We start from the raw sequence: 19,726 nt of genomic DNA, 5'->3' as shown, positions 1-19,726 counted from the left end.
ACGATAGAACTTCATTCAAGGTGATTGTCCTCGACTCTCCTAGCTTCTAGGGGTCGCCCCCAGTCCTTGGCGGCCCTTGGCCCGTGGCTGCATGACTCAGCCCCTGCCTCGTCCTCCCGTGGCCGCCTCCATCTGTGTCTCGTCTTCTGTGGTTTATAGGTCATTGGTCTCTGGATTTAGGGCCCAACCTAATCTAGGCCGGTCTCATCTCCCGTTCCTTGCTGTAATTTCACTCGCAGAGACCCTGACTCCAAATACAAAGTCTCGTTCTGATGTTCCAGCTGGGCACAGATTTTGGGGAGCCACTATTCAGCCGCCAGAAGGCAGGTGGGATTTCAGTGGGCCAAAAACAGGATGGCAGAGCGCGCTTCCAGAATACAGGACAGCGTGCGCAGAGCAGAGGCGGGAGCCCGAGGAGCGCGTTCCCCGGGCTGAACTTCCCACACTTCACAGAATCCTTTGGAAGGGAAGTGTCAGTCCGGCCTGAGAGTGGACGATTCCCAGAGGGTGTGGTCGGAGAGGAGGCCGGGAGGGGGGGAATGGGGTCAGGTGGTGGAGACCCTGTGCTGTGCGACGACGTGTAGCGTGTCGTGAGGTAGCGAGGGCTTGTCGGCGCCCCCCCCCACGGAGTCGGACCTGCCCTAGGAAATGCTGGCTTTCACACTTTCCCACCCCGCGTGTGTGCGGTCGCGTTTACACTTAGTTGCTGCGTTCTTCGAATTCTTTCCTTAACCTTCAGAAATCGAACCCCTCACCCCAGTTTCTGCTTCCCAGTAGTCCCCTTCAGCAGCCGCTCGGCCAGCGGTAGGTCAGCGCGTCCTCGGAGGAGGGGTCCTTCCAAACCCAGTAACTCAAGCGCCAGTGTGATGCTCCGTGATTCTGGTCCTGTGCCGGGACGACCTGGAACAGCAGGGCCAGGAATGAGGAACGGGACACCGATGCCGTCGTAACCCCGGGCTCCCTGCGAGTAGCGGGAGTCCGAACTCCTCGCGTTCTCGAGAACTTGAATCACGCGTTCCAGACAACCTGTTCTCGTCGAATGGTCTTGGGTTTGGGGTTTTTTTCTTTTTACTTTAATTCCACAGCCCTCTTACTTTCTGTTTCATCCCATTTCTTTCTTCACTTGCGATTGGAGACTTCATCAGAGCGTAAATAATACGAGTGGTGCTGCCGATAATCTGAAAGTTTACACTCCGTGGAGGGAAACCACGACGTTTTATAATATTTTGCTTGATTTTCCTAACTTAAGTTACGAATGCTTTTGTTATTCGTGCCGTTTTATCGCAACAGTAATAATCTGTCCTTATTACAGGATCAAATTTTGTCATAATGTGCTTTATATATTTAACATCTTGCTTTCTTTGGCCAAGCTTCTCACATTTAAAAAAAACGTTTGGGCCCCTGGGTGACTCAGCCGGTTACGTGTCCGACTCTTGACTTCAGCTCAGGTCATGATCTCGCGGTTTGTGGGTTTGAGCCCCGTGTCGGGCTCTGTGCTGACCGCGTAGGGCCTGCTTGGGATTCTCTCTCTCCCCCTCTCTCTGCCCCTTCCCCGCTCACTCATCCGTGCACTCACGCTCTCTGAGTAAAAAAATACATAAAAATTTTTAAAATGTTGTAGGTCCTCCTCAAAACCCTCAGCCGAGAGGCCTGACGAGCCAGGGCTGAATGTCCTGTGCCGTCCTGGGAGGGGAGGAAAAACTAGGGCCTGCTGAATAATGCGTGGACTTCTGGTGACAGTTTGTTCGTCGTTGCCTTACCGGCTCCTGAACCGTCACGGAAGCGCCATACTGATGAAAGACACTGGTGACGGAGGAGACGCGTCTCTCCTGTCGCGGAGGCTGGTGTGTGTTGGGGCAGGGACCGGGGGAGCCGCCGTCGCGCCACCACCGCCGGCCGAGGCAGCACGCACGGAGAAAGAGCTCAGCGAGCCCAGCTCTCCACAAACTCCCTGCTGACGTGGAGGCCGTGTGTGTGAGCAGGGAAGTCCTGGGGGCGCCCGCGGGGCGTCAGAGCCGGGGCGGGAGGCCGTCTGGACGCGGAGCCTGCTCCCCAGCCACACACAGATCCGCCGGCGGGGAGGGTGTGCGCCCCGCGGCCTTCCTCACCCCTCCCCGTGCGGTGTAGGTTTGTAAGTCAGAGTATAAAATGAACGTTAGGAATCCATGCTGATACAGACAGGTAGACAGTCTCGTGCAGAAGAGTTCTGAGTAATTCAGGTAGATGCCCTCCCCTCGAGGAGGTGGCCCATAACGCCTGACCCTTTGAATGTGGGCCGCGCGTGCAGACTTCCTCGCAAAGGCTGCCGCGCGGAAGGAGGAGAAAGTCACCGCCGGAGAGAAACCGACAGACGCTACCGAGCCACGTGGGAAGTCGTGTCGCCGGCAGGTGCCGTTGATGCGGTGGGGCGAGATGGCGCCTTACCTTGCGGTCGGTCTTCTGCCCAAAACACATAACCCCGAGACCGAGGTCATGAGAGAAGCCTCGTGCAAATCCGAACTGACCCGCTCCGGGAGAACCCACACTGAGACCGCACGCGGTAGTTACTCGCTGAATGAACGAAGGCAGTGGATGAGTAAGATCCCGGTCGTTCGAAGGAGGGAGCGCCCCAGAAGGAGGAGAGTATTCGGGCTGCACGGATCGCCGAGAACGAGCTGTAAAGGGACAGCCGATGAGAAACCCAGGTGGACGTCGGTACGCCTTCAGAAGGGGGGAGGGGGTTAGACTTCCTTGCCTTTGTGGCCCCGGGGGGATTGTGCGCCCGCGTGACCTCACGCGGTCCAGGGTTTCTCCTGCCACGCGGCGTCCGTCCAGGTGCCCTCCTTCTCCACCAGCGCGTGAGCATGGGGGGCAGAGACGGCGCCTGTGCTGTTCATCTTTATATCTCAGCGGGGACACGGGGTGTGGACCGTAGCACATCCCGGGCGTCGGTCGGACGTGCGTGCGTGCGTGCGTGCGTGCGTGCATAGTTGAAACTGCGGAGTTCTCTTGAGACGCGTCGGGGTCTCTCTCGGACGTGGATTTGGATCCCTCTTTGGTTACTTCTAAGTGCTGACTCTAGGCCAGTTCCTCAGCCCCTCCTCACCTCCCGTCGGCTCGTGTGCAGAGCGAAGAAATTAAGGCGTTTGCCCTCAGAGTCGTTCTATAAATTGAAGGAGGTAATTGATTGTAACACTTAGCGTACAATATAAAAATCCTTAGCCCGTAGTGAACACTCAAACGTTCACCTGTTTTGTGGATAATTTGGCATCTGAGGCTGGGCTGAAACGGGACAAGGAAAAGTAGAGAAAGACGTTGAAGTTAAAGCGGAACAGACAAGCCAGAAAGTGAGATTAAATCCGGCAGGGAACTTGGCAGGGAGCCGCTTGCTGATGTGGGGACGCGAGGCGGGAAAACAGAGAAGCCAGACCACGGAGGCTCGTGAACGCCAGACCAAGACGCCGGACTATCCCACACGCAGGAGGGAAGATACTGGAGGAGGGAGCTGGCCGGGAGGTGACGGGAATGGTAGAATTACGAAGTATGGTACCTGGGAGGGGGGTCAGGAGTGAACACAGAGATTTGGGGGTGTTCACGTGGTTTGTCACGAAATTGGCAAACCAGGCGGCATATACTGAGCGTTTATGATAGTAGGAAATACCAGAATACCAAGGGCTCCTTCCACAGTCGAGGAACTTGCTGTTCACGCTGTTGAACACTTCTTTTGCTCATTCCTAAATACAATAAAGTAATTTTTCCCCCCAGGTAGTTTTAATCTTCCCCAAATGTACAGATCAGTGTGGGCTGAGCGACGTTGTCAGAGAAGTCTCTCGGAGGTCTCTACTTAGAGCTGAACCGTGAGGACAGGTTAGGAGCGAGGCCGCTGCCGGCGGGGGCGGCGGGCGATCCATCACCCCGGCTGGGATCACAGCTTTGGAATCTAGAGGGCATCCGGGTCTAAATTCCGGTTCCGCAACTTCCCCGTCATGTCCTCGAGCTGAGCTCTAGCGCAGGAGGATTTCACGGGGCCAAGAAGAGATGGGCAGAGTGTTGAAGACGGAGGAGAGGGTGGTTGAAGCTCCTGTAGAAGGAGAGAGCGTCGCATTTAGGAGGGACTAAGAGAAGGCCTCGCAGCTGCGGGGACACTGGGGCGCAGGCACTTGGCAGACGAGGCTGGGGATCCGGAGGGGATGCGTCTTTCAGGCCGGGTCTTGAAGGATTTTGTCTTTCCTGAAAGCCGTTGAAGTGTTTTCAGCAGAGGGGTGACGTGACCGAATCCATTCTGGGCGCGGTGTGGGCAGCCGTTGAAGAGAACGAGACCAAAAGCAGAGAGACCAGTCAGGAAGTTAGGGCGTTTGTCGGAGCCAGACCAGCAGCCGTGGAGGTAGAGGGACGTGGACGGATTAGGAGACATTTGTGGTAAACTCTGCAGTGAGTCGTGACAAATGGGTGAGGGTGGAGGAGGCGGCGGGACAAGGAGGAAGCCCAGATTTCTGCATCATCGGTTGGATGGTGGTGGCGGGCAGTTCACGTACAAATACGCCGTACCCCCCACGGTACGAATGTGCCGTAACCCCCCAGGAATCACTGCCGTCCCTTTCACCAACTGTCAGTTAACATTTACGAAGATTTAAATAATCTGTGTACATGGCCACATAGTTACCGTTTCCAGCGCTTTGTCTCCCTGTGTAGATCCATGTTTCCACTGAGCAATTATGTAGATTATGTATTTGTTTGTAAGTTACATGTTTGTTTTCACTAACGCTGTATCGTGACCTTGCTAACCTCATTTTTTTTTTTTTTTTTTTAGGCCTGGGAACTTTTTGTAGATTCTTTGTTACTTTCTGTGTAAAAAAAAAAATCATACAGTCTGCAGATAGAGTTTTTCTTTCTCCAGTGCCGTCCGTACGCCTTTGGTTTTCTCTTTGCCTTTCCGTACCGGTGAGGGCGTCCAGCAGTGTTGAACAGAAAGAATCACCACGAGTGAACGTCTTTGCCTTCTCACTCTTACGCGGCAGACCGCTCACGGTTTCCATGAAGTCTGGTAGCTGCAGGTCTCTCATACGTACTCTTCAGCTGATGAGGAAGTCCTTTGTCACTACTGACATCTGCCTTTTTTCTTTCCTTTTCAGCAGAAGACTCAGAGAGTGGCGTCTACATGCGCTTCATGAGGTCACACAAGTGTTACGACATCGTTCCCACCAGTTCAAAGCTTGTGGTGTTTGATACAACGTTACAAGTAAGTGTGCACCATTCGCACGGACGGCTGGCACGCCTCCACCTCGGGGACAAGCCCAGCGACACCCCACGCTCCGCACGTGGTGTGTCGTGCCCGCACATTGCTGTCGTCCGCGTTCTCGGTCCCCGTGGCAGCCGTGGAAAGAACGTGCCATAAACCGCTCTCTTCCTCCAGATAAGGGCGGTCGTTCTGGAGTCAAAGAGTTTGAATGAACAGTTTAATCCATAGATTCTAGAATTCAATAACTTAGTCCACACAGCTGGTAAGAGGCGGGGTCTGTCTCGCATGTTAGAGCCTGAGCTATTAACCATTAAACTAATGCCTCCCTCAGGATACCCCGAGCTTTTCTCTTAGTTACGTAGTAGAATGTACAATAAATTAATTTGAAATAATACTGGTTAAAAAGAAAAAAAGGACTAAGGTAGATCATCTGTTGAGAGAGAGCTCTGTTGGTCTCTTTTAGTAGAAAAATTTTGAACCCGATCATTTTGGTATTAAAAGTGTGCTTGTCGCAGCTAATTTTGTACCAATGTGACCTAATCATGCGTGAAAAGTCCTGGACAATACAGTCGACATAATGATCGGATTACATCCAATGTGATAAGTATATACACACATAGGTATCTAGTGTGCGTATTTGTGCATAAATCTTTACAAAGGAGTGTCTTCGCTTGTGCTCCCAGAAGCAGCCACCGAGCCAGGAATTGGTGGGCTCCCAGGGGACCAGAGGGGGGAACTCGGGAAAGCAGAAGCCCTTCCGGGCGGGTCGTGGGCAAAGGTGTGAGCTGGCCCCCCCACGGAGCTCAGGTAGGGGGAAGGTGCCCCAGCCTCTGTCACTTCGTCCAGGGCCATCCCGGGAGATGTGTGCCGAGACGGGGCCGGCTCTGCCCCACGCTCCAGAACTCTCCTCGTCCCTCCCGCCGCCTGGTTGTCCCTCCCAGCAACTTGTCCCTGTGGCTCGTCAGACGACACCTGGTGTCTTGTGGCCACTTTATCCACATTCAGTGCGGGCTACGCAGGACTCAGGAACGTGAAAACGGCTTGTTCTTGTGTAATGTCATTTCCAGCTGTGTTTTTGTCATCATCTAGAACTACAGCTGATTTCTGTAACCTGATCTTCTATCCCGTGACTCAGCTGTATTCGCTTCAGACCAGGTAACCTTCAAGGTTGCTTCTGAACCCTAAGACCCTCTGATTCTTTGACACGGCGAGGACAGGGAGGCGTCTGCTACGCTACCATCCAGGGAGCCTGGCAGACAGTAACTTCAGGAAACTCAGTCTCTGCTGCTGTAACCGCACATTTCAGTAGGAACAGAGCTGGGAATTCTCAGTTCCCAAAATAAACCCCTGCTAGATCACCCCACCTCCCCCTTGTTCCCACTCCCCAAAAGGCGTGTTACTTTTCCAAGAACCCCATCCCTGACCCTGGGTTTTCCACCAACAGAAAAGTAAGTGATGGCTGATAAGACCTGTATCTGCCTTCCCTCCTGCTCGGCTTTTCCCTTGTCAAGGAGTTGACTTTCTCCTGAATTTAAAATTGAGCCGAGGGGCGCCTGGGTGGCGCAGTCGGTTAAGCGTCCGACTTCAGCCAGGTCACGATCTCGCGGTCCGTGAGTTCGAGCCCCGCGTCGGGCTCTGGGCTGATGGCTCGGAGCCTGGAGCCTGTTTCCGATTCTGTGTCTCCCTCTCTCTCTGCCCCTCCCCCGTTCGTGCTCTGTCTCTCTCTGTCCCAAAAATAAATAAACGTTGAAAAATAAAATTGAGCCGAGTGAGCGATACTTGAAAAACGGGATGTTTTGTGGGTTGTCAGATGTCACTGATCCAGTGATATCACCTTCCTAATTAATAGAAGCTGTGTGCATCATCCCCTGCAAGCCACGAATCCTGTGAGGCCCTCGGCTCTGAAGGAGCTAAAATTTGTCACCAGGGGAGGGGGGGGCTGTCACGGGGAGAGCAAAGTTAAGCAAGCATTTGAAGGGTCGGAGCAGAGTATTCTGTAGACACAGATGGCAGTGGTAGTCGTCGATCCATCTCGGGAGCAGGGCACATAGTAGAGAGATGGCCAGAAGAGAGAGTGCCAGAAACAACCACGTCTCCTCACTGAGGGGGGGGTCAGTAAATCCTGGGATGGGCGTATCATAGAACACCATGTAGCCGGTAAGAAGAATGGAAAAAGTGTTTGTCAAAAATATATTTTTAAGGGGCATTTGGGTGGCTCAGTCGGTTAAGTGTCCGAGTCTTGATTTCGGCTCAGGTCCCGATTTCCCAGTTCGTGAGTTTGAGCCCGGCACGGGGCTCCGTGCTGATGGTGTGGAGCCTGCTTAGGATTCATATTCTCTCTCTCTCTCTCTCTCCCTCCCTCCCTCTCCCCCTCTTCCCCCCTCCCCCTCCCACCTCTCTCCCTCCCTCCCTCCGCCCTCCCACCCACCTCTCTCTCCCTCCCTCTCAAAATAAGTAAATAAACTTTCAAAAAAAGAGTATATTTTTAACTAAAAAAAAAAGCAAGTTGCAGAATCATACATGTATCATGACCATGTTATTCTGAGGGTACACGGTATCAGAGTCGTAACCCCTAGGCGCAGACAGGCGTGGGAGACAGAACAGACACGTGGAGAAGGTTCAGATGAATGAAAGGCTGCCCCCAGGGGAGGGGAAAGAACAGTCTGGGACGCGGGTTCAGCCCCCACCGTCGGTCTCTGAGAAGCCCGCTCGGGTTGCCGTGGTTGGGTTCTGCAGAATCCCTACTTCGAGCTAGCGTGAACGGGGGACCCGCATCCGGGCGTCGCCGTCCTGGCACAGTGGAGACCACAACGACAGCCCGCAGCTCTGCCCGCTCGGGGCCGGCGGTCCCCACTGTCCCGGGGCTGCCCCGGGTGGAGCGGTCCCTGCCACCGCTGTGCCCCTAGCTGGGGCCAGCCTGCCGCGGGCACGTCCGGAAAGCGAGCCGTTTCTTCCCTCCTCGGGAGCGCCGCCAGACCGCGGGTGTGGACCGAGGAAGGGGAGGCACGCAGGCTCCGTCCCCGACACGCCGTGTCCACTTGCCGGCCGGTGGCCGTGGCGCACGCTCAGCAGCGTGGCTGGACGGTCAGATGACACCCGGTCACGGGCGCTCGGGCGGCACGGTCGCCGGGCATCGCGGGTCCTCGTTCCGTCTCCACCGGGGCCAAGCGGCAAGCCGGGGGCGGTTTCTCAGCACGAAAGCGACTGGCTGAGGGAGAGGGGGTGGGTTTTCACGGCTGCTCTTCCACACCCTGGGCGGGTGCCCTGTGGCTCTCCTGCGACACCTGACGGGGCTTCCGGCAGGATCCCTGGTGTTGACTTTGCCGGTGACGGGCCCGTGTGCACGAGGAGCCTGGACTTGCTCCGGTCACCGGAAGACAGCTTCTATGGGCGACTCAGCCAGTGTGTCAGAGTTAGCCACTCACACGTGCGCGTTGCTTCCAGAAACCTCCCCAGCCGTGTGCAGCTGGCAGGGCGCGTGCCGGGCAGCCCCTTGAATTCCACCGGGAGGAGCTGTGGCTGATGCTCCGGCCTCCCCCCCCCGCCCCCCAAAAACTCCCCGTCTCGTTTCCTTCCGCGTCACTGAGGCGTCCGAAGTGTTGCCGCCTTCTGCCCGTCAGATCCAGTCGGCGCAGTGTCGTCAAGGTCGTGGACCAGGAGGTGGCAGGTGGAATGTCGAGGTGACGAGCCTCTGTGCAGAAGCTTTAAGGCGGAGAGGAAGAGGGCGACGTAGCCCGAGGCACATGGTCCAGGCACCCTGTGCCGGATGCTAGCACGCTGCTTCTGGGGGTCCCCGCAAGTTGCCGTGGAGAGAGTATGCGTCCAGGCAGCAGCGACAGGTTCCCCAAGACGCCACATCTGGGACAGCCACCCAAGAGTGGGGCGGGAAGGGGGGTGGTGGGCATTAAGGATTAGGTAGGCCTTCCCTACGTAATTTCTTTTTTTAGCAGCACTCTACAAACGTAACCATTCTCAATAGACTTGTTTTTTTCAGAGGAGTTTTGGATTCATGGAATAGCTAAGGAATGAGTGTGGAGCTCCCAGACACCCCATCCCCAGGTCCCCACGTTTCTGCCATCTTCCCTCCACGTGGCACACGCTCGTCACGGTTCACGAGATTATCACTGGACTTTTGGCCTAATGTCATTTTTCTGTCCGAGGATCCCACCGAGGTGGTTCTGGGAGATTTGGTCATCATTTCTCCTTAGGCTCCCCTTGGCCGTGGCAGTTATTCCAGACTTCCTTTGCTTCTGTGGCCTTAATGGTTTTGAGGAGCGCTGGGCAGATCATTCTGTAGGATACCCTGCTGTCGGCACCGACCTCACGTTCTTCTCATGGTCAGACTGGGGTTATGAGCTCAGGAAGGAAGACCACAGAGGTACGGTGGCATTCTTACCCCGTCATATCAAGGGTGTGTACTGTTAGCACGTCTTACCACCGTTGACCTTAACATCAGTCACCTGGCCCAGGTCGTCTTCATCAGGCTTCTCCACTTCCCCGCTGTCCCTCTGAGGAGGAAGCCACTGGGCACAGCCCACGCGTACGGGGTGAGGAGTTGTGTTCCACTTCCTTGGGGGCACAGGAACTGCCCAAGTTAGCTTATGTAGTAAGCTGATTGATACAAATAAAGTATTAATATCCCATTTCTTTATTCGGTCCTGTATGTCAGCAGAGATTTGTAAATACAGGTGTTCCATTCAATTATGATCCATCACTACTTTATTTTCTTGCTCAAACTATTTCAGTCAGTATAATTTTTAGCAATGCCAACGAGAGAGAGAACGGCAGGCATCCAAATAAGTGTTTGCCAAGCACACGTTTGTAGAACACGCAGAAAACAAAGAACGAAGAGCGTTTCATCAAAAGCAAGCTCAGGGAAGGGCGTGATGAGGAGGGGCCACCCAGGGTCATGTGAACTGGGGACCAGAACTGAGATCCGTAAGTGCAGAGGGGACAGGGCTTGCTTGTGTTAAAAGACAGAAGGAAAGAGAAGGCCGGCCTGTTGCTCGGGATTCACGCTGCAGGTGCCAAGAAAGAGGAAGTAAAAGTCTTCAGCTTCTTTTGAATTTTTTCCACGTCAAGGACAATGATCCTCAAAATGGGAAAAGTGCAATAAATGGTGATTGGAGGAAGTTGAACCCTGAGATGGGCGTGGAGATTATGAAAGGTAATCTCCGCGCTAAACCAGTTTGCTTTCTGATCCAGATGAATCACGTTCTAGTGTGATAAGGGGTGTAGAAAGCAGATTGCCAGGCTGTCGGTGACCTCGGAGGAATTGTGGAAAGTGGTCTGTCTGTGCCCCAGGCTAGAGATGAAAGAAAACGAGATTCCTCAAAAAATAAAAAAAGCCTGTGGGTAGGGCGCGTGGCCCCAATCCCAGGTAAGACGTGTGAATGAATTATTCATAAAAGTAAAAGAATAGTAATCGCTAGGAACCTATCATGAATTGACCAAAAAGGCCACAGATTGAGCCCCATTTCCTTTTTGGACTGTTCCATCGGGGTGGTCAAGCCAGGACAGGCAAATCCCGGCTTCAGCCAGACAGCTGACGGAGCCTGGCACGGTGTCCTGGTGGACAGGACGCACAGTGCGGTCAGCTCGGTGCGCAATTTGATGGCTCGCTGTGGACCTCCAGAGAACGTTCGCTCGTTAAATCTCAGCCTGGAGCACGGTTTCCAGTCGCGTTTAGATGCCTGTTGTGCATCGTTTTAAAATCCACTTAACGCCGCCTGTGACTCCAGCCCCGCCTCACCTCAAGCAGGTCCCTCAGGGTGGGGGTGACCCCCCCGGCCTGCTTTCTCAGCAGAGGATAGAAGCCAGTGGGTAACCGCCTCCACCCTGCACCCTTAGGGCGGGCAGTCCTCAGAAGATCCCACTGGGACTCCGTGGAACGGAGGAGTCAGTCTGCCCTTCCTGGCGGCCACCTCAGCCCCCCGTCAACATACCCTGCCAGCCCCGTCCTCCACACGTGCTCCTGGGGTCACAATTCCCAGATAAATGACCGCAGGCCAGGCTCTGCTTTCTGGAGAACCCAGGCTAAGAAACATAGGATTCTTTTACTCTAAGCCCGTCAACATTTGGGACGGCGACTTGCCTGCTGACTTCGTTGATGACGTCGTCTAACTTACGGAGGACTTGAGACCAGGTGGGAGAGCTAATCATAAAATACAGAAAGATTTCTCAACAAGCTAAATAATTCTTAGGACCAGTGAATAAGTAGATGGCATCCAGGACAAAGGAAATTCTAGCACCCGTATTCCCGAAAAGAATAAAAGTGTGGGGGCAAAGCACGTTGCTCAAACCGGGGGTAGGAGAGGGTGAACCTGCCATGGCCCTGCCCCCAAGGCTTACACTACCTGGCGGGGCCCATGCTGATGCCCGTAGGCAGTGCACTGGGGACCAACATATGGGTTTTCAAAGTGAGTAGTACAAAAAAAGCTTACGATAGAAAATAGCAGCCTCTGTCCCTGTTCCTTACGCCCTTGTCACACTGCCCGGAAACAACCAGTTCAGCTATGAAATCTAGACTTGATTGCCGCGACACCTCAGTCCAGTAACTTCGGCCGTGTTTCACTTCCGGGTCTGGCGGCCCCGTGTTCCTGCTGCCTGTGTTGCCTCCTTCCTGCCCCCATCCTCCCAGTGTGTCCGGCTGTCAGGGGCCGGTGGAATCCTTCCCCGCGTGCTGGCATTATTCTCTCTCCATTCTGTTCACTGCTGAGCCCAGTGCAAACTGTAGTTAACGTTTCCTTTTTTGTACAATTCAGTGTTCTTCCTGGAGTCTAGAACTCTCCTGTGTTTTACTTTGACCATGTATATCTTTTCACACCTTCTGACTTCTTGACGGAATTTTCCGTGTGGTCAGACCTGTCGGACGTGTTTGCAGCTCCATTTGGAGCCACTCCTTCTGGGTCCTTTGTCTTCCTGCTCTGGCTGTCACTGCCAGCCCGCTCATTGCTGTCTCCTGAGCCTTCGCTTCTTGTAACACCTGTCTACTGAACATGTGCTTTCTGCTTCCTTGATCTGTTCCCTCTTTTGGGGGGAGGGGGCGGCCAGGGGGTGGAGTACATTTTTTCAGGAGCTCTGTCTTCGCCCACTCGGGCTGCACAAACCCAGCACAGCCTGGGAGCTTGAACAGCAAGAATTTACTTCTCACAGTTAGGGAGGCTGTAAGGCCAAGATAGAGGTGATGGTCGCTTCACCTCCACAGTGAGGGCTCTCTTTCTGGCTTGCAGATGGCTGCCTTCTCACTGTGTCCTCACAGCGCAGATCTCTGCCACTAATCCCATCAGGGGGTCCCCAGCCCCAAACCTGCTCACCTCCTAAAGGCCCTTCCTCCACGTACTATCAGTATCGGGAATGAGGGCTCCAGCCTGTGAGTTCCGCGGGGACACGTTCAGTGCGGAACACTTGCCGTGGAAGCGTGCACGGGAGATACTTACACGAAATTTTAAATATCTGTGTTTCCCACGCTCACTTTACAGACAGCTGGGTATAGAATTCCATAATGAAAATAATTTTTATTTCGAATTTTGAAGGCATTATTCCCCTGCCTCTGACCATATTAGAAATCTGTTGTGATTTCTTTACATTTTTCTCTACCTTTTATACGTGGCTTTTTTCCCCTGTGACACTTTTGGGGTTTTCTCTTTCTACTTTGAACTCCAAAATTTCATACTGATGTGCCTCGTTGTGGTGATTCTCTTCACTGAGCCGGGCGGACGGTGTGCCTTTGGAACCCGGCGTTCGCGTCCCTCAGGTCTGTATTCCGTGTAGCGTGGCCTCGGTAATTTCCTTCCTGTTTCCTTTCCCTGGAACTTCGACCAGCAAGTCTTGGGCCCCCTGAGTTGGTCCTTTAATATTCTTATCCCGTCTCTCTCTTGGCCTTTTTGTTCTGCTTTTTGGGAGTCTTGTTTTCTCGACCCTTCGGGTAAGACGCAGATAAAAACTAGGACTCATCCAGCTTTGTCAAGTGGCCGGTGAGTCTGGCTGGCTGTTCATAGTGAAGAACGAGCGCCAAGAATTTGAGTGGATACGTTGTGTTCACAAGTGGGCTTCTTGGTGAGTTCCACTGATCTTGTTCATCCCGGAACGTTCTCGTCTGTTTGTTGCATTTGTGGAGCAGTTTCTCCAGAAAATGGCCCTTTGTCAGCGACGGCAGGTGGCTGTGGTTATTACCTGATCGGAAACAGCCGTCCTGTTTGTTTCTGGCTCTGGGCCCACCCCCGCCAGGGCCTCCGTTCCTGGGTCTTTCGGGAACAGGGAGAGGCCGCTCAGCTTCTCTCCCACCGGGCTCAGCCCGGCCTCAGGCAGGCCCTTCCTCTTGGTTACTTGTTAACCTCCTCCCTCCCCCACTTTCCACCCACAGGCCTCCTGGATCATCCATTTTCCAGCTTATATTCCCTATAGTCTGGGGGTGACCTTCCAGGAGGAACAATTGTCAGGAATGATTTTACTCTGCCATTTTTAAGCCGAAGGAGACAGAAGGGAAACCCTGGAAATCACAGAAGGGGGATGAATTAGGTGCTGTGGCAGCAGAGAGAAGGGAGCACCTACTCTGATGGGAGTGACCCGGGTAGGTTTTGCTGTGGTTAGAAGTCCAAGGTCAACTGGGTTTTAACAGGTAGAGTTGAAGGGAAGTTCCTTTGAAGCAGACGGGACACTGTGACACAGAAGCAAAAAACAAGAAGTTCAGTTTGTGGGCTGGGGCTGGGCTGTGGAAGGGCTTGGATACCTCACCTGAGAAAGGCTGGACGCCTCCTACGCAGGGGACAGCTGTCAGACCGGAGAGCTGCCTCCAGGTAGTGTTAAATCCACTGGGCAAGTCCTGATGCAAAAATGTAGTACAAAACCAGATTGGACGGTTCTAAAGAGCTCTAGCTGTTCATCAGCGTTAATTTTGAAAGCCCCACCATCTACTTCATTATTGAAAATCAGGGTAAAACCGTACAGAGAACAGTGAAGCATCAGAGGAACCAGATTCCCATTTTAGGGAACTCAGATGTGCTACTTGGCATGAGACGGCCCAGCTCTCTTGGGGCTTCTTACTATTTTAAGAAATCGTTTCTTTATTAAAATTTTATGTGCCATTGTATCTAATGATCAACACTTGGTTGTTTGAAAATCCTATTAAAAGTACATTTTAGGGGCACCTGGGTGGCTCAGTCATTTGAGCATCCGACTTCGGCTCAGGTCATGATCTTGCAGTTTGTGGGTTCGAACCCCGCACCGGGCTCTGTGCTGACAGCTCGGAGCCTGGAGCCTGGAGCCTGCTTCGGATTCTGTGTCTCCCTCTCTCTCTCTCTGCCCCTCCCCGGCTCGTGCTCTGTCTCTCTCAAAAAATAAACATTAAAAAAATTTTTTTTAAGTACATTTTTAAACTGACAACACTTTGAGCAAATTGCATTTCAGTTGAAATGAAATTTTCCGAGGTTCTCAAGATCCCCCAAGAGTTTTTTTTCCTGCAAATTGGAGCCAGACTGCACCAGTTTACCTTTTGTCCTGTTTATCAGTTAACTGGTAACACTCCATGCCGTCTGTAATTGTGAAGAATTTTCTAAGTCTAGTTTTAAATTGCTTTTCAGCTCCACACACATGGTGTTGAGAAAGCCAAGGTTCAGAAGGAGGTGCGGCCAGACCACAGGAGCCACGGGCAGGCCTGCCCTTCTGGGGCCTTGTGACACGGCCCGTGCGAGCGCAAGGGTGTCTCGTCCACCTCACGGTGTTGTCCTGGGTCTGCGGAGGCTGGGACTCCTCCGCGATGTGGGGACATGTCAGCAGTGCCTGTGGGTGGGATCAAAACAGTGCCTGTTTCTGGCCGGATCCCTCTAGGGTGGGAAATTAAAGCATTTATTCTCTTTGGCTCTCGGTGCTGACCCCGTGCCGGATATCCTCACCTACGAGCCCGGTTAGTCCGGTGAGGAAGATATTACCTGTAAGCCTCATCGTGTACCTGCGAACGCCGAGGTTCAGAGAGGGTCAAGGGCCTGAGCAACCCAAGTGGGACTCTAGTTGGCCTGGCGATTTCACCCGTTGGAAAGAAAGGGGGCTGGGAGGTACTTTAGGTAAGCATTTTCCTTATCTTTCGATGGTTCTGCCTCCTCTTGCAGAAGTGATGATACTCTTCACATTAAATTCTTAACTTCCTGTTTGCCGTGGGACTGCTGCCTCCCTGGGGGTTCTTCTCACAGTCTACCTTGCCACTGACCTCCAGCCCCAGTGTTCACTGAAGTCCGCACGCCTTATCAGTGCCTGACTTCCGTGTCACGGCCTGTGTGCCCCCACCGGTGGATTGGCCACATGCGGAGTCGGGTGCTGGCCTTTAGACGCCTGTGGCAACCTCATAGCAGTTATAGGGCTGAGTAAGAGCTTTTAGGTAGCAGATTAGTCCGGGAAGCGAGATGTTGTGTTTCTGAAGGAAGAGTCATTACATTTGAGAGAAAAATGGCTGTTGGCGGCTTGTAGCCTCTTTGAAAGCAGTTGTGTGTCTTTTTTCTCTAGCTGATTTTCTCTTGGCCTTTGATTCTTAGCATCTTGTCTGTGACATGTGCTTAGGTGTGGTTTTCTGTGTGTTTAACCTGCCTGGGGTTTATTCGATTCTTTTTAATAGCATCCAGCTTTCTGTTGAGATGCACCTATTTGAAAAGGATTTGGAAAACATCCACAGAAAACCTCCAGAATGACTGTGGAGCTCACGTCACATGCCGCCTTTCTCTCGGGAATTGCGGCTTCTTGAATCTCGCCTGCGTGCTGCACACCGGTGCTTTCAAACAGAGATTTGTGCATTTTGTCTGGCTTCTGTAGTTGTTTCATCATGGCCAAACTCAGAACCTTCTGGAATGGGTTTTCAACAGATATAACCACTTAGGGTTTCATGAATGATGTTGATGAATGATTTTAAAATGGGTTTTCTTGGGGTGCCTCGGGGGCTCAGTCGGTCGAGTTCCGACCCGGGATCTTGGCTCAGGTCATTATCTCACGGTTCATGAGATTGAGCCCCGCGATGCAGACTCTGCACCGTTTAGAAAAGCAAGCTGAGCTGATAATTTAATGTGTTTTAAAACCGGTTTATCTGTGACTTCTGCCCCATATTCTTTGGCGGTATTTTCTAGGACCGCCATCCGGGATCCCCAGAGCGTCATCCAGATAGAGCTAGCAGACCATACACATTGGCACACCACCCCTGGGGGCCATGTAGTTGCACAAGCGGTATGAACGTCTTTGGGATTCTTGATTCAAGCTGTGGTTCAAAAAATATTTGGGCAGTTTACGGATGCCACTTAGTTGCCGATGCTCTCCCGTGTCATCTGATTGGCCCTCGGGACCTCCACGTCCTCTTCCCTGCCCTCTGATGATCCTGTAGATCATTGGACACAGTCCGGGACGGGGCTAAGAGAAGCATGGAAAATAATGAATGAGATTCCCTCACCCGCCAGCCGTCCCCGTACTCATATAAGTGAACCAAGCGTCCACAGAAGTCGTGCCAAACAGAGGCAGAATGTGTCACAATAAAGGCATAAGCAGGTGTTGAATTGTTAACCCTAGTCTGATAGAAAGCCCTGGATTCCTGTGATTCTCTCCTTTCTTTTTACTGGTAAGCTAACGGGTTTGGAATACAGTGGGTGGGGGGAAGACCTTTTTTCTTCCTTAGTTAAAAAGAAAACTATGCCACGTTAAAATTTTTTTTAAAGAAACGCAGGGTCACTGTCCCCGCTCCTTAATACAGTCTGATTTTCTGCTTATTTCTCTTTGATCTTTCCCATTTAAACACATATGGTATATAATTATAGCATAAAATTTTATAGTCTATGTTTTACACTGCCATAAACCTTTTTCTTTTTTCTACTTCAACAGAGTCTTCTAATTTTTCTATTTGATGCTTTTTTTCTCATCTCGGTATGCCAGTATTTAATGTTCTCTTTCGTCGGGGGCAGATTTCTTTTCCAATGCCAATAATTAGAAATAATGCGACATTGAACGCCTTTGATTCCTACTCCTAAAATCTAGGATGACTCCATACTTCAGCAGAAAAAGCTAGCGCACAAACCGTATGAATATTTTCACAATTCGTCATACAAACCGAAGCTCAGAAACACAATTTATGGAGCCACACGCGGTTTTACAGCAGCACTTGCTTTAGGTGCTATCACTGAAAAATATTAGCCTTTTTAGCAGCTCTAAATAATACTTTAAATTTGCCTTTATCTTCATTCCTTTGGTTATTAATAAAGGTGAGCCGTCTTCCCTGTGTTTATCTGCCGTCCGTATTTAGAGAGTCCTCTTCAGCACTGAGCTTTTGGCTTTTTTTTTTTTTTTTATGTTTATTTATTATTTTGAGAGAGGGAGACAGAGCATGAGCGGGGGCAGAGCATGAGCGGGGGCAGGGCAGAGAGAGAGGGAGACACAGAATCCGAAGCAGGCTCCAGGCTCCGAGCTGTCAGCACAGAGCCCGACGCGGGGCTCGAACCCACGAACCCGCGAGATCATGACCCTGAGCCAAAGTCAGACGCTTAACCGACTGAGCCACCCAGGCGCCCCTGAGCTTTGGGCTTTTAACGAACCATCCGCTCTGGTGCCTGAACCTGGCTTGGGACCCCAGAGGGGGCCTGTCGGGGTGATTCACAGAGATGCCAGATGTGAGCACTGCCCGAACGGGGCCCAGCCTGTGACAGGCACACGCTGAATGTTTGTGCTGAGTGTTATTATGGTCCCAGGACCATAATGAAAGTACGTGTGTATTACGCGTTTCATACCTTTTCTTTCTCAGCTTCCAGGAAATGAGAAAGTACACTTGTTTGCTTTGTTATTGAACATAGGAAAAACAAATTTTCGTTTCAAGTCATTTGGTGTCACTTCAGCGTTTTCAGATGAACTGACAACCACGTCAAGGAGAAATTGCACTGAAATTTAATTCTTTTATATGGTTTAAATCATATAAAGTCTCTGTGTATGCCAAAGTCTTTAGATACAATGAACAAAGAACATTTTTGAAGTTGCTTGCGTTGTTTCCATTTAAAAGATCTCCAGTCCCTGTAGGCTTCTGTATTTTTGCTGGTGGTAACAAACTCAGCTCTTTTGGGCCTGTCCAACTTATAGAAGTTGACATCGAAGATAACTGGCAAGATCTGGTCGGCTATTTTAGTTGAAGGTATTTTTCTCCCTGACACGTGGACTTGAAAGTCTGTTCTGTTTCTCCCGTTTGTCTCCAGGTGAAAAAGGCCTTCTTTGCCTTAGTAGCCAATGGTGTCCGAGCAGCGCCGCTGTGGGAGAGTAAGAAACAAAGTTTTGTAGGTAAGCAGCGCGGGCCGGGTTGAGAGCCGAAATGGCAATCTGAAAGGCCAAATGCCGAAGGTATTGTAATAGGCCCTGGTTTGGAATTCAGCCTAGAAAACTTGCTGCCAAGTTAAAGAACTTTCCGGCTTTTACATCCCGGCTGAGGCGGGGCCGCTGGGAAATTCAAAACACTTACGTACCCCTACTGAGTTTCTTTCTCCTATTTATTTATTCATCCGGTTTCTTTTGATTCAGTGCCCTTTTGGCTCCCAAAGGACCTTAGGTGCCTTTGCCAGTTCCTGCGAGCCCGGGGGTAGGGTCCACGGGTGACGCTGTGCTCAGACACCTGACTTCGCGTGTGTGCACAGGCCCGCGGTCAGTCCCTGCTTGTCTGCCACACACCTTCTTGACGGTGCGAAGTGACACAGGCCTGACGCCCGAGCCAGATCACCGCCGTACTGTTAGAAAAGTCCCGTAACTTACGATATCTGAATCCGTCACTTCTCATTGTGTAACTCGTAGCAGACAGTGAACACGGTCTCTCCTCGTGGACATCACGTTGTTTTGAAATTACCAGTGTACATGTGCCTCCCTGCCTAGGTTACAGTTTCAGTCTCAGGGAAAAGTTTCCTGTCGTCTTCATCTTAGGATGAAGCACGTAGGAAGCACTTCGTGGCCCTTAGTAAATAGGCACTAAATAAGCACTTAGACACTCTTTATAGAATGCTTCTCAGGAAACAATCCACCTGCCCCCAGAAAGGTCACGCGTCTAAAGCTTACGGAATACGTCATCTTATTTTAAAGTATTTCCAGTTATTTACATAGCTGCAAGTCTTTTGTGATGTTTTCTATTAATCAGTAAGTTTTCCATCACTGAATTGCCAAACACTGTGGTTGCTTCCATTGTACTCACCATCCGGTCTATTTTCAGCTACGTTTGTCTTGGTTTCTTGTAGATAATTAACAGGTTAATAGCCCTAAGTAATATATTATTAAACCGTGCTTGATACCTTTAAAGTATATTTTAGAAGCTTTTCTAGTAAATATTTTTGCTTACCATTCGAAATTTTTCATAGTTTTATATTTAACATACAATTCTCTGTTCCAGGAATGCTAACAATTACAGATTTCATAAATATACTACATAGATACTATAAATCACCCATGGTAAGTGCCAGAAATCCTTATGTCCGTAATCGGAGCTGTATATTTCTGCGTGTGTGTGTCGGTTGCGGGGGG

General features: G+C 51.6%; 1 protein-coding gene across 8 annotated transcripts in view; it reads left to right on the top strand.

Moving 5' to 3' along the window:
* The window catches only part of PRKAG2 (protein kinase AMP-activated non-catalytic subunit gamma 2), a 262,603-nt gene that overhangs the window by 218,009 nt on the left and 24,868 nt on the right, over positions 1–19,726 (top strand). For 5 of the 8 annotated variants that reach the window (XM_040464567.1, XM_040464569.1, XM_040464570.1 and 2 more), the window contains 3 exons: positions 5,112–5,218; positions 18,424–18,505; positions 19,596–19,654. In XM_040464567.1, the coding sequence (XP_040320501.1) occupies positions 5,112–5,218; positions 18,424–18,505; positions 19,596–19,654 (248 nt within the window). The remainder of the gene's footprint in view (positions 1–5,111; positions 5,219–18,423; positions 18,506–19,595; positions 19,655–19,726) is intronic. The other 3 variants (XM_040464568.1, XM_040464573.1, XM_040464574.1) reach the window with 1 other exon arrangement.

This window comes from Herpailurus yagouaroundi, unplaced genomic scaffold (genome assembly GCF_014898765.1).
Source record: "Herpailurus yagouaroundi ecotype Mexico unplaced genomic scaffold, PumYag 483, whole genome shotgun sequence".
In the NCBI taxonomy this organism is placed as follows: Eukaryota; Metazoa; Chordata; class Mammalia; order Carnivora; family Felidae; genus Herpailurus; species Herpailurus yagouaroundi.
This window is presented reverse-complemented; position numbering and strand designations above follow the sequence as displayed.